This window comes from Bubalus kerabau, chromosome 8, assembly GCF_029407905.1.
Source record: "Bubalus kerabau isolate K-KA32 ecotype Philippines breed swamp buffalo chromosome 8, PCC_UOA_SB_1v2, whole genome shotgun sequence".
In the NCBI taxonomy this organism is placed as follows: domain Eukaryota; kingdom Metazoa; phylum Chordata; class Mammalia; order Artiodactyla; family Bovidae; genus Bubalus; species Bubalus kerabau.
In genome coordinates, this window is record NC_073631.1 from 35,132,740 (window position 1) to 35,148,065 (window position 15,326).

A 15,326-nucleotide genomic window follows, 5' to 3' on the forward strand; every position below is an offset into this window, starting at 1 on the left:
TCTGTAATACAGTTGAGATTTCTGGTGCAAACAATAAGAGATGCTGGTTCTTTTTTGCAGACTAGGTAGCCAGTTATTTCAGTTTCATTATTTGAATTCTATCCTTGCGCCAGTAATCTGGAATGGCAATATAAATTACAGTAAGTTGAGTATTTCGTGAGTTCTGGTGAACTTGAACTTTCAGCCATTGATAGAAACCATTTAGCCTCTAGTTGCTACCATATAAAAAGGCTAGTCAGTCAAAATAATATTTATTGAATGGTTTTCCCTTGAGCTATATAATGTGATTTTCCCAGTTGGCAAACAAAACACAAGCTAATATATTTTTTAAAATGTTGGTCTACAATGAATTGTTACTATTGCAAGAGCCATGGACAGATCAGTTCAGCTTTAAGATTACTGTCTGTAAATTTTGAGGAGTAACTTGTACTTTCTTTTTAAGATATCATCATTTCTTTTTAAGATATCTTAAAAAGATATCTAAGAATATTGCTTAACATTCTTAGTTTTCTGTAAGAAAAAAAAAAACTTATGTTTCTTCCCATGTAACATTTTTTGGATTCTGTGATTTGTGCAGAGCAGTGAATTTGGGGTTATTGTTCTGATGCCCAGTGACTGTTAGAGAACATTTGCAGTTGACCTGTGGTTTCCTACACCTGAAGTACAGCAACACATCTTTTTTCACCTCAGGCTTTTCCACCCAAAGTCTGACCTTACTTTCTTTTAAGAGTTTTGGTTTTACCATCTATTGTTGTTGCTGAAAAATGGACTCCACCAAATATTTTCAGAGAATTGGAAAACAGTTTAGTGTTAATATTTAAATGCTATTCTGAGAATTAAGAACTGTCAACCAGGCACAGACAGAGACAAAACAAGCAAAACCCCAACAGAAGCCTGTTCTCTGTAGCCAAAGAGGGGCAGCCTAGCAAGATAAAAACTTATAGACAGTAAACTATTCTCCTCTAGCCAGACACCACAAAAGAAAGTTACCACTATACCACCCACGTTATCAAAGGCCAAGTGAGGAGCACAGACTCCCACCCTTGTGAGGCTATAACAGAGCATCCAGACTCCCTCTACACCACGTGGAGACCACATGGGGAGCCAGAACTTCTACCCTTACACAGTAATGAGGTGCTCACCTCCCTTCCTCAGGGGTGATGTGTGGAGAGTGAGGACTTCCACCATTGCCCAGTGCTAAGGAGCAGTCTGCATCACAGTGTCAGTGAAGAGTATGTGGGGAGGGGGGGCCTGGAACTCCTCCCTCCATCCAGCAGTGACAAAGAGCTCACCACCTTCAGGTGGCAGTGGAGGCTAAGCGGGAACCTAGATTTTTGCCTCCACCTGGCAGTAAAAAGGTGACACCCCTCTGCCCTGCCACAGTGGTATCAGAGAATACTACTTAACATAGGAGGTTTAAATAAGATCCTGACTTTCATAATAAAATATGTAAATGTCCTGCTTACAAATATATATCAGTTGTCATACCAAGAACCAGGGAAATCTTAAACTGAATGAAGAAAGATAACCAATGACTAATGTTAGAATTATCTGAAAAAGGTTTTAAAGCAGTCAGGATTAAATGCTTCAGTGAGGAATTAATGAGCACAAATAACAGAATGAAAGAACAGAAAGGCTCAACAGGGAAACAGAAAGTCTTAGGAGATAAATAGAGCATATAAAGAAAAACTAAATGGAAATTTTTGGACTGAAAAATACAATGACTGAAATGAAAAGTATGAGTTAGCAGATTGACTCAAAAGTAGAAAGGAGAGAACAGAGGATAGTATCAGTGAACTGAAATATAGAATGATGTAATTACCCAACCTGAACAACAGAGAGAAAATAGACTTAAAATTCCAGCACGTTAGCGACCTGTAGAATTATAACAACAGATGTAACTTTTGTGGAAGAGGAGAATGAGGGCAGAGCTGGAAAAATAATTCAAAAAAAATTATGACCAAAAACTTTCCAAATTTTTCAAGAGACACAGACCTCAGATTCAAGAAGCTGAGTGAACCCCAAGTATGATTAGTCAAAAAAGTCCATGCCCTGATACATCATAAGTAAGCGTCTGAAAACTTAAAAGAGCAACTTAGGAAAAAAAACACTTGGACTTACCTGGTGACCTTAGGATTCTGGGCTGTCACTGTGGTGGCCTGGCTTCAATCCCTGGTCAAGGACGATCCCACAAACTGTGTGATATGGCCAAAAAAAAAAAAAAAAATCTTTTCAAAAGCACCTAGAGAAAAGCAACACTTAACGGTGAGAAGACAATTCAGATGATAGTGGATTTCTCATCAGAAACCATCAAGTCTAGAAATAAGTGGCATGTGTATGTATATATATATTTAATTGGAGGATAATTGCTTTACAATGTTGTGTTGGTTTCTGGCATATTGTGTTTTAAATGCTTAAAGAAAAGAACTCTTAAACCAGAATTCTATACCCAGTGAAAATATCCTTTAGGAATTAAGGGAAATCAAAGGTATTTCTTAGATGAAGGAAAAGAGTTTGTTACCAGCAGACCTACACTAAGAAACAGCTAAAGAAGTTCTTTCATTGGAAAAGAAATGATAAAAATAGAGGAAACTTGGAACAATCAGGAAGGAAAGAAAAACACAGTGCATAAAAATAAAGGTAGGTCACTAGATTCTTTTTCTTCTTGATTTTTCTAAACTGAAGCAAAAATTGTTGAAGGAAAAATTATAACACTGCTTGATGTGATTCTAAATTTATGTAGAGGAAATATTTAAGGCAGTATCTTATAAATGAAGTAGTTGGTAAAAGGATGGCGTATTCAGATTTTTAAATCTGAATAAAACAAATCAAGGAGAGGGAGAGATAGACTTTAAGAAATTCACTGCTTATGCAGTTGTGGAGCCTGGAAAGTCCAAAATCTTCAGGGCAGGCTGAAAATTCTGGCAAGAACTGATGTTTAGGTCCTGAGTCTGAAGGCAGTCAGTCTGGGGACAAAACTCCTCCTGTTCCATAAACCGTAGTCTTTTCTTAAGATCTTCAGCTTACTAGATGAAGTATACTCACATAGTGGTGAGTAATTACATTACTGAAAGTCTACTGGTTTAAATGCTGTGCTAAGTTGCTTCAGTCATGTCTGACTCTTTGCGACCCTATGGACTGTAGCTTGCCAGCCTCCTTTGTCCATGGGATTCTCAGGAAAGAATACTAGAGTGGGTTGCCATGCCCTCCTCCAGGGGATCTTCCTGACCCAGGGATCAAACCTGAGTATCCTGTGGCTTCTGCGTTGCAGGTGGATTCTTTACCACTGGGCCTTGCTAATCCCATCAAAACAGTACTTTCGCAGCAATATCCAGACTGGTAGATTTGTCTACATACCATAGCCTAGCCAAATTGACACAAAATGAACTGTCGCAGTTGATGATTGTTCAGTTAGTTGTGTCCTACTCTTTGCAACCCCATGGACTGCAGCATGCCAGGCTTCCCTGTTCTTCACCATCTCCTGGAGCTTGCTCAAACTCATGTCCATTGAGTTGGTGATGCCATCCAACTATCTCATCCTCTGTTGCTTCCTTCTCCTGCCTTCAGTCTTTCCCAGCATCAGGATCTTTTCCAATGAGTCAACTCTTCCCATCAGGTGGCCAAAGTATTGGAGTTCCAGCTTCAGCATCAGTCCTTCCAGTGAATATTCAGGATTGATTTCCTTTAGGATTGACTGGTTTGATCTTCTTGCAGTCCAAAGAACTCTCAAGAGTCTTCTGCAATATCATAGTTTGAAAGCATCAGTTCTTCAGTGCTCAGCCTTCTTTGTGGTCCAGCTCTCACATGCATACATGACTACTGGAAAAATGGTATCTTGGACTCTATGGACTTTTGTTAGCAAAGTAATGTCTCTGCTTTTTAATATGCTGTCTAGGTTGGTCATAGCTTTCCTTCCAAGGAGCAATCGTCTTTTCATTTCATGGCTGCAGTCACTGTTTGCAGTGATTTTGTAGCCCAAGAAAATAAAATTTGTCACTGTTTCCATTGCTTCCATATCTGTTTGCCATGAAGTGATGGGACCAGATGTCATGATCTTAGTTTTTTGAATGTTGACTTTTAAGCCAACTTTTTTTCTCTCCTCTTTCACCTTAATCAAGGGACTTTTTAGGTCCTCTTCACTTTCTGCTGTAAAGGTGGTGTCATCTACATATCTGAGGTTATTGATATTTCTCCCTCCAATCTTGATTCCAGCTTGTGCTTCATCCAGCCAGGCATTCGCATGATGTACTCTGCATATAAGTTAAATAAGCAGGATGACAGTATACAGCCTTGATGTACTCCTTTCCCAATTTTGGATCAGTCTGTTATTCTATGTCTGGTTCTAACTGTTGTTGCTTCTTGACTTGCATACAGGTTTCTTAGGAGGCAGGTAAGGTGGTCTGGTATTGCCGTCTCTTGAAGAATTTTCCACAGTTTGTTGTGATCCACACAGTCAAAGGCTTTAGTGTAGTCAGTGAAGCAGAAGTAGATGTTTTTCTGGAATTGTCTTGCTTTTTCTATGATCCAGTGGATGTTGGCAATTTGATCTCTGGTTCCTCTGTCTTTTCTGAATCCAGCTTAAACATTTGTAAGTTCTTGGTTCATGTACTGTTAAAGCCTTACTTGGAGAATTTTGAGCATTACTTTGTTAGCATGTTAAATGAGTGCAATTGTATGGTAGTTTGAGCATTCTTTGGCATTGCCTTTCTTTGGGATTGGAATGAAAACTGACCTTTTCCAGTCCTGTGGCCACTGCTGAGTTTTCCACGTTTGGTGGCATATTGCGTGCACCACTTTCACAGCATCATCTTTCAGGATTTGAAATAGCTCAACTGGAATTCCATCACCTCCACTAGCTTTGTTGGTAGTGATGCTTCCTAAGGCCCACTTAACTTCGCACTCTAAGATATCTGGTTCTAGGTGAATGATCACACCATCATGGTTATCTGGGTCATTAAGGTCTTTTTTTGTATATTTCTTCTGTGTATTCTTGCCACCGGTTTGTAATCTTTTCTGCTTCTGTTAGGTCCATACTGTTTCTCTCCTTTACTGTGCCCATCTTTGCATGGAATGCCTCCTTGGCATCACTGATTTTCTTGAAGAGATCTCTAGGCTTTCCTATTCTGTTGTTTTCCTCTATTTCTTTGCTTTGTTCATTTAGGACAGCTCTCTTATCTCTCCTTGCTATTCTTGGGAACTCTGCATTCAGATGGATATATCTTTCCTTTTCTTTGCCTTTCGCTTCTCTTCTTTTCTCAGCTATTTGTAAGGCCTCCTCAGATAACCATTTTGTCTTTTTGCATTTCTTTTTCTTGGGGATGGTTTTTTTTTAATCTTTTAAAAATTTTATTGGAGTATAGTTGATTTATAATATTGTATTTCAGGTGCATAGGAAAGTGAATCAGGGATACATATATCCACTCTTTTTTATATTCTTTTCCCATGTGGGTCATTAGAGATTACTGAATAGAGTTCCCTGTGCTATGCAATAGGTCCTTATTTTCTATTTTCTATTTAGTAGTGTGTATATGTATATTGGGTTGTTGGAGAAGGCTGTTTGCTATGACCAGTGCATTCTCTTGGCAAAACTTTGTTAGCTTTTGCTTTGCTTTATTTTGTACTCCAATGCCACATTTGCCTGTTACTCCAGGTATCTCTTGACTTCCTCCTTTTGCATTCCAGTCCCCTGCAATGAAAAGAACATCTATTTTGGGTGTTAGTTATAGAAGGTCATGTAGGTCTTCATAGAACCGTTCAACTTCAGCTTCTTTTGTGTTAGTGGTTGGAGCGTAGACTTGGATTACTGTGATACTGAATGATTTGCCTTGGAAACTAACCAAGATCATTCTGTCATTTTTGAGATTACACCCAGGTACTGCATTTTGGATTCTTTTGTTGACTGTGAGGACTTCTTCATCTTTCACTGCCAAAGGATATAATTAGTCTGTTTTCAGTATTGACCATCTGGTGATGTCCATGTGTAGAGTTGTCTCTTGTGTTGTTAAGAAGACAGTGTTTGTTATGACCAGTGCATTCTCTTGGCTTAACTTTGTTAGCCTTTGCCCTGCTTCATTTTATACTCCAAGGCCAAATTTGCCTGTTACTCCAGGTATCTTTTGACTTCCTACTTTTGCATTCCAGTCCCCTGTGATGAAAAGGACATTTTTTTTTTTTTGGTGTTAGTTCTAGAACGTCTAGTAGGTCTTCATAGAACCGTTCAGCTTCTTCAATGTTAGTGGTTGGGGCATAGACTTGGATTACTGTGATATTGAATGGCTTGCGTTGGAAATGAACAGAGATCATTCTGTCATTTTTAAGATTGCACCCAAGTACTGCATTTTGGACTCTGGCTGATTATGGGGGCTACTTCATTTCTTCTAAGGGATTTTTGCCTACACTAATAGATATAATGGTCATCTGAATTAAATTCACCCATTCCAGTCCATTTAGTTCACTGATTCCTAAAATGTTGACATTCACTCTTGCCATCTCCTGTTTGACCACTTTCAGTTTAGCTTGATTCATGGACCTAACGTTCCATGTTCCTATACAGTATTGTTCTTTACAGCATCAGACTTTACTTCTACCACCGGACATATCCACAGCTGGGGGTTCTTTAAGCTTTGGCTCTGGCTCTTCATTCCTTTTGGAGCTATATCTCTGCTCTACTCCAATAGTGTTTTGAGCACCAACCAACCTGGGGAGTTCATCTTTCAGTGTCATATCTTTTTGCATTTTTCATACTGTTCATTGGGTTCTCAAGGCAAGAATACTGAAGTGGTTTACCATTCCCATCTGCAGTGGACCATGTTTTGTCAGAACTCTCCACCATGACCCACCCTCTTGGGTGGCCCTACACAGCATGGCTTATAGTATCATTGAGTTAGACAAGGCTGTGGTCCATGTGATAAGTTTGGTTAGTTTTCTGTGATTGTGGTTTTCATTCTGTCTTCTTCTGATGGGTAAGGATAAGAGGCTTGTGGAAGCTTCCTGATGGGAGGGACTGGCTGTGGGTAAACTGGGGAGGCCATGCTCAGTAAATCTTTAATCCAATTTTCTGCTGATGGGTGGGGCTGTGTTCCCTCCCTGTATCTTGGCCTTAGGCCAAACTATGTTAGGGGTAATGGTGACCTCTTGCAAAAGGATTTATGCCAGGATGCTGTGGCTCCCATGACTGTTGTAATCAGTGCCCGTGATTACGCAGTAGGCCGCTGTCAACCCACACCTGTGCTGGAGGCCCCAGGACACTCAACGGCAAATCTGGCTCAGTCTCTTGTGGGGTCACTGCTCCTTTCTCCTGCTTCCTGGTGCATACAAGGTTTTGTTGTGCCCTCCAAGAGTCTGTTTCCCCAGTCCTGTGGAAGTTCTGAAATCAAATCCCACTGACCTTCAAAGTCAAATTCCCTGGGGATTCTCAGTCCCTTTGCTGGATCTGCTGGATCACAGATGGTTAAGAGAGGTAAAGCTTCTGTATATCAGTATGATTGGTAAAATGACTATTGTACATTATGTATAAGATGTAATATCCAGAATAACTAAAACTTGCCGAGAGATACATTTAAAAACCCTTCAGAAAAATAAAAAAAAATTCTAAAAAATACTCAAGTACCCCATAGGAAGGCAGGAAAAGGAAAACAGGGAAGTGAAAAAACGGAACAAACAAAAGATTAAATTTCAGACTTAAGTCCTAATATACCAGAATTACATTAATTATTAGTGTTATAAATATACTAGTTTGAGGACATTGGCAGATTGGATTAAAAAACATGACAAAGTATGTGCTGTCTACAAGAAACTCACTTCAAACTTAATGATACTGGCTGGCTGTAAGTAGAAGGATTGGAAAAGATATTTCATGCAAATATTTGTCAAAGGAATGCAGGGATGTCTACATTAATAACAGATCAAGTAGACTTCAGAGGAAAGAAAACTACCAGTGTTAGAGAAGGACATTATATAATCATAAAGGGGTCAATCTACCCAGAAGAAATAACAGTCCTAAATGTATCTACAAAAATGATAGAACTGAAAATAAAAATGGATAAATCCACAATTATAGTTGAGAATTTAAACACTGCTCTCTCAGAAACTGATAGAACTAGGCAGAAAATCTACAAAGATATAAAAGACCTGAAGAACACAGTCTAAGCAATGGACTCCTACATATTTGGAAGCTCCATTAATAACAGCAAGATATACATTTTTTTTTCAAATTCTGTAAGCATTTTATTTATCATTGAAGAAGAAACACAGGAGCATTGTGTTGGCTTCAATGAGACCAAATAGTTAATCTTTAACATAGCTACCACACTCCAAAATTGAAGTCAACACAGGGGATATACATGGGTTTTAACAGTCCATAGAACATTTACAAAAATAGTTATCCTAAGACAGAAAACAAACCTCAACAAATTTATAAGAATTGGGATCGTAAAGTGTATTCTGTGACTGCAGTGAACTCAAAATAGAAATAAAAGAGTGGTAATAGGACAATCCCCAAATGAAAGTGCAACATAAAAAATTGTGGGACACAGCTACAGCCATGCTGAGAGAGGAGTTTACTTTAGAAAAGTACATACTTTAGAAAAGAGAATTTTAAAATGTATAATCTGAGCTCCCATCTCAAGAACCTAGAAAAAGAAGAGCTAAAGAAACCCAGAGCAGAGCAGAAAGAAGGAAATGATTAAAATAAGAACAGAAATGAATGAAATTGAAAGAAAATCAGTAGAGAAAATCAATGTAACAAAGAGCTTTTCCTTTGAAAGAGTGGGGAATAAACTGGCAAACTTCTAATAAGACTGACAGAAAAATTGCAGTGTCACTACAGACCCTGCAAATATCAAAATAATAAGAGACTACTAAGAACAGCTCTACACATACACATAGTGACTTATATGAAAGGGGTTGGTACCTCTAAAACTGAACTAGCACAGTCACCCAGTATGGAATAAGTAATTCGAATAGCTCTGTATAGGCTTAGCTCAGAGATACTTGGTTCTAGACCACTGCAATAAAGCAAGTCATTCCAAGTTTTTGGTTTCACAGTGCATGTAAAAGTTACATTTACACTGTAGTTTTTTAGGTGTATGATAGTAATAGCATTATCTAAGAAACCAAATAAATGTACACACCGTAATTAAAAATACTTTATTGCTAAAAAATGCTAACCATTATCTGAGCCTTCAGCAAGTCATACTTTTTTTTTTTAAACTGGTCTTGCCTTGATGTCAATGGCTGATGACTGGTCAGGGTGGTGTTGCTGAGGGTTGGCGGGCTGTGACAATTTCTTAACATAAAACAGCGGTGACGTTTGCCGCATCAGTTGACCGATTCACAAATGATTTCTCTCTAGTACGCCATGCTGTTTGATAGTGTTTTACCCACAGTGGAACTTCTTTCAGAGTTGAAATAAGTCCTCAAACTCTGCTGCTGCTTTGTCAACTAAGTTTATGTAATATTCTTAATGTTTTTTTTTCTCTTTTTGTCATTGCAAGTCTTCATAGCAACTTCACTAGGAGTAGAGTCCATGTCGGTAAACCAGTTACTTTACTCATTCCTTAAAGAAGCAACTCCTCATTTGTTAAAGGGTTTTTTTTGTTTGCTAATTTTTTTTTCTGTCATGAGATTGCATCAACTCAGTGACAATCATCAGACTCCACTTCGAATTCCGGTCCCCATACTGTTTTCACATACCTGCACATCTGATCACAGATCACCATAACAAATACCATAATGAGAAAGTTTGAAATATTGCGACAGTTACGAAAATGTGACACAGAGACATGAAGAGAGCAAGTGCTGTTGGAAAAATGGCACCAATACACTTCCCTGGTACAGGGTTGCCACAGCCTGTCAATTTGTATAAAAAAAAAATCACAGTATTTACAAAGTGAGAATATGTTTGTAACTGTTAGGGAAATTGACTATAAGAACTTCCAAAAAGAAATCTTCAGGCCCAGGTGGTTGCACTGGAGAATTCTATCAAAAATTTTAATAGCAATTAGTATCAATCTTACACAGTCATTTCCAGAAAATAGAAGAGGAGAGAACACTTCCCAGTTCAGTTATAAGGCTAGTATTAACTTTACACCAAAACCAAAGACTGTATTGGTAATAAAAACTAAAGACCAGTATCCCTCATGAGTGTAGATGTGCAGGTCCTTAGGAAAAACTTAGCAAGTGGAATTCAACAACATATACAGAGAATTAATTACTGTTATTAAGTGGCATTTATTCCAGGGATGCAAGTCTGTTTTAATTTTCAAAAAGCAGTCAGCTTAATCCATCATACTAGAAGGTTAATGAAAAGAAAGGGAGGGTTACTGTAAGAGAGCAACCCAGGAATCCTTGTGGTGAAGAAAATACTCTGCATCTTGACTGTACCAGTATCAGACTCTAGTAGTGATGTTTTATGTGATTTTGCAAGATGTCACTCTTGGGGGAAACTGGGTAAAGGGTACTGAAATCTTGTGTTTGTTACTTCTTGCACTTAGATCATTATGTAGCTTTTCTTTTCTCACTTAAAAACTAGGCTTTTTTTAATGTGCCTAGGCATTTAATTTGTATGTCACGTTTGATGAGAACATCTCTTGATCTACTCATGAGATCTAAACAGTGTGCCTTGCACTCTTAAGTAGGGAAGTAATAAAATATTTGTTGAATGATATAATTTATTCAGCACTCAGTGGGAGAGGGTAGCTGTATTAAAAATGTAGAAGACTGAACAATTAATGTACACTTAATTACAGAGTTTATGAGGCTTTTGAAATGATTTTTACCTAGCTATTTGCTCTGATATTTAAATCAGCTTTTAGTTCTTAGGAAGCATTCTTGTTTTGTTGCTGGCTTCATAATAAAACTTTACAGTGAGTAATTTGCTTTGATCAAGAAGTGACTTCTAACTTTTCTCCCTTGTACAATTAAGCAGATTTTAGTGGCAGTAAAATATTCATTTGAATTTGAAAAATATTAATAAGGAAAAGTTTTTGACTTACATTTTAAACACTTAATGTGTTTTATTTTCATTAGTCATTTTTGCATTTTACTATAATTGTGTTTCTTTTTTGTGTACACATGATTTTATTTGTATCTGCCTCTTTTCACATTTATACAAATAATAAAACCTACTGGGATATAAAAAAGAGATAAATCAAGATAGAGACATATAGGTATGGAAGTTTATTTTACTTTGTATAATATCTTTAAGGTTCATCCATTTTGTATCATGTATTAGAGATCATTGTTCCTTTTTATGGCTAAATAATATTCTCTTGTATGTGAATACCACATTTTGTTCATCTTGTCACCTACTGATGGACACAAAGGTTATTTCTACCTTTTTGGCTATTGTGAATAATTCTGAAATAAACACTGGTGTACAGGTACCTCTTTGAGTCTCTTCTTTCACTTTTTAAAGGTATGTACCGAGGAGTGGAATTTCTGGGTCGTATGGTTTGATCCCTGGGTTGGGAAGATCCCCTGGAGAAGGGAAAGGCTACCCACTCCAGTATTCTGGTCTAGAGAATTCCATGGACTATATATATATAGTCCGTGAGGTCGCAAAGAGTCAGGCATGACTGAGCGGCTTTCACTTTTACTTTTTTCATGGTATGCCTGGCTGTTTTGCATGATGGCTATGCCATTTTATAGACCCACTAGCCATATATGTGGATTCTAACTTCCTCATGTTCTTGCCCATGTTTATTATTTTCCCGTTCTCTGATTATAGCCATCCTAGCAGGTGTAAAATGATGTATCATGTGATGTTTGGTATTGTTTCACATGCTTATTGATCAGTTGCATATTTTCTTTGAAGAAATGTTTTTTCAAGTCCTTTGCTGATTTTAAAAATTGAGTGGTTTATCTTTTTATTGTTGGGTTTAGGAGTTCTTTATATGCTATTGATATTAAGCCCTTATCAGATACATGATTTGCAAATATTTTCTTCCATTTTGTAGATTGTCATCTCCCTTTCTGGATAGTATCTTTTGATTTCCAAAAGTTTTAAATTTTGATGAAGTCCAATTTACCTATTTTATTTTTCTTCTACCTATTTTTTTTTTTTTTCTGATGACTTACTAACAGAACCATTAGCAATTTTATGAGCTGTTGTTGAAATGATTTTTTTCTCTGATCACAGATAGGGGTTGAGGTGCCATTTTTAGTCCAGGATCAACAAAAAATAACAATATTAGATGTCACTGACTGAATACCTAATATGTGCTAGGTGCCATTGGGAATCCTGAGTAAAAAGACTTAAAATGAAGCAGAGGGTCATAATTTCATTCTTTTTTTTTCTTTTTATTTTAATTGGAGGCTAATTACAATATTGTGTGGTTTTGCCATACATTCACATGAATCAGCCATGGGTGTACATGTGTTCCCCATCCTGATCCTCCCTCCCACCTCCCTCCCCAGCCCATCCCTCAGGGTCATCCCAGTGCACCAGCCCTGAGCACCCTGTCTTCATGCATCAAACCTGGACTGACGATCTATTTCACATATGTTAATATACATGTTTCAATGCTATTCTGTCAAATCATCCCACCCTCGCCTTCTCCCACAGAATCCAAAAGACTGTTCTTTACATCTGTATCTCTCTTGTTGTCTCGCATATAGGGTCATCGTTACCATCTTTCTAAATTCCATATATATGCGTTAATATACTGTATTGGTGTTTTTCTTTCTGACTTACTTTGCATAATTTCATTCTTGCCAGGTAAATTCTGCTGACATCATGTAACCTCCCAGAGAGATTAGAAGATAGTTCCCCTATCATTTGCTAGTCAAAACTACTATCTGTACTGCACTAACCAGGTTCCTGGCTCTGCTCTGGTTCCTGGGTTCCCCCTACATTTCAGCCTGTGGAGGTTCTAGGTTTTTTTGTTTCTACATTTCATTGAGTTTCTTACTTAGCTAGCTTTCTACCTTAGCTGCCTAGCCCACATCATCTTTACAGACTGCTTAAGAATCTCAAAGTAAATGGATTTCTTACAGAGGGACTAACATTTTAAACCAGCCCTTAAATTGTTTTATTGCATTAGAAAAGTGAGTTTCCCCACATTTATAACTGAAATTATTCCTATAAGAAGCTCTGTATGTGATACTATTGATTAAAATACTGAGGCTTTTCCTGTTTGTGGTTTGAGCGCTTTCTCTCTAGTATATTTCAGATGATTCAATAATTGTTCATGTTTCCCGTCAAACTATGAAAGCACAAATATTAAGTGCTCTATCACTGTTTATTATGATTTATTCTCATTTTTTTCCCCCTAGCGGATCTAAGAAGAACAATTGCTGTCCTTTTGGATGACATTTTACAGCGTTTGGTAAAGCTGGAGAACAAAGTCGACTATATTGTTGTGAACGGCTCAGCAGCTAGCACTACCAGTGGTACTAGTGGGAATCCAGTGCCACTGGCCACAAATAAAAGGATAAAAGCATCAGGCAGCATTAGATAGCAGTTGAAGATCACCTCGTGCTGCTGCATTCACCATGGATTATATCCTATGGCAGAAAATCACTGGCTAGCATAGAGTAATACTTTACAATAAAAGCTCTACGCATTTTCAAGGAATATGCTGGATTCATGGAACTTTAATTCTGTATATAATTTAAAAGTTATTAGTTTGCTTTCAGGCACATCTCTTCAATGCTGTACTATAGCCTTAAAAGGAATTTGGTAACATGGTTGATGTAGTAAGCAGGTAGGTGATCTTTGTATAAATCTTTGTGTTTGAGACCAAGTTGAAACAAAAACACTGAAAGACGGATTCATTTCTACAAAATATTTATTTAAATATATAACATATTTTTTAGACAAATGAGGAATATTGTTATTGAATCGTTTTGTCATTTGTTATGGATAGATGTGACTGTTGGACTAATACTATTAGAAAATGTGCTTACTTCCAGTACTTACTATATTTTGTTATTCAGATTATGAGCAGAGAGAAAGGAAGTATAATGTTGAAAATAGTGTTTTGAAATGATGACCCAAAGAATGTCTTCATTTGCACTATCCCTTCAGAATAACTGAAGGTTAATTATTGTATATTAAAAAAAATTACATTTGTAAGAGTATAATCTTGAAATGGGTAGTAGCCACTGTTCGTAAACTATTCTAAACATTGGGGCAATTAAATAACATTAAAATAGTAATCTCCAATCTCGTATGTAACATTTTCTTATATACTTGTATTCTGAAGAATAAAAGATATTTTTATGATGAGATTAAATATTAATTCATGATTTTTCATATAGATGAATGTTAATTTAAAAATATAACACTTTGAGTGATTATGCTGTCAAGAAAGCACATTATTTCCATATTTGGGTAATTTTTGCTTTTATTATATTGACAAGGGAGCGGGAAACAGATATTTGTGAGACTGGAACTCTTAAGGACTTTAGCCAGATGTGTATAATAAAAGTATTTGTGTTGCATTAAATTGTTTGTAAAATGTTAACATTATAGTATATAGAATATATACTCTTTATGAAATGTTGGATTTGTATGATATATAGTAGATATTCATTTTATGTAGTGACCACTTAAAAATAAGAGCATTTAAAATGTAATTTAAATTATGAAGATGGACTATCTTTTCAGGAAAACAGCTATTCTATATATAGCACAAGAGAGCTCAATCTTGGGTAATTCTACTATAGAGCAAAGTACACCTTTATTTAAATTTTCCTTGTTGCAAATTTAATTGCCGTATGGTGCCCTATGTTTCATAGTATTTATTCTCTAAGTGCAGCTAGCTTCTAGATTTAGACTGTATTGTATTTAGTTTTGGAAATTGTATTGTTCATTATTACAATGTGCTACCAGATGTGGTAGCAATAATTATACTGGTTTATTAAAGTAAGTATGAGAAAATACTTCTTGAAGGTATCTTTGCAGACTCTTCCCTGTACCCTGCCATTATGTGAAGAAATTATTTACATACCGTTTCCAAGTGAAGTTTGGAATAGTTGTTCAGTCTCTCATTAGATGTGTACATTTTTTGTTTTTGTTTTCAGGGATGAAATAAAATGTATTATTTGTACTTTGAAGTGTTATATGTTTTCTTCTTTAATGGTGATTGTTCTTTTAATAAATGGTAAGTGATTAAAAGGAATTTTAGATAATTTTGGGTTTTGTTCCATCAATTTCCAATAGCTGTTTCAAAAGAGAAAAATGAAAGATTGTCTCGTTCAGATTAGAAGAGTCTGAACTTGGGGATTGATGGGAACGAATTCTGAGGTTTGTGATTGGAAGTGGTTCCTAGATTTGTTCCCTCAAGTTGAAGTTTACTGTTGAGTCTTTTTTTTTTATTTTA

At 36.7% G+C, this 15,326-nt stretch overlaps 1 protein-coding gene across 1 annotated transcript in view; it reads left to right on the plus strand.

Annotated features, from left to right (window-relative positions):
- The window catches only part of CCDC126 (coiled-coil domain containing 126), a 77,548-nt gene extending 62,495 nt beyond the window's left edge, over positions 1–15,053 (plus strand). Inside the window, exon 7 of the mRNA XM_055590020.1 lies at positions 13,276–15,053. Coding sequence (XP_055445995.1) covers positions 13,276–13,460 — 185 coding nt within the window. The 3' untranslated portion in view covers positions 13,461–15,053. The remainder of the gene's footprint in view (positions 1–13,275) is intronic.
- The last annotated feature ends 273 nt before the right edge of the window (positions 15,054–15,326 follow it).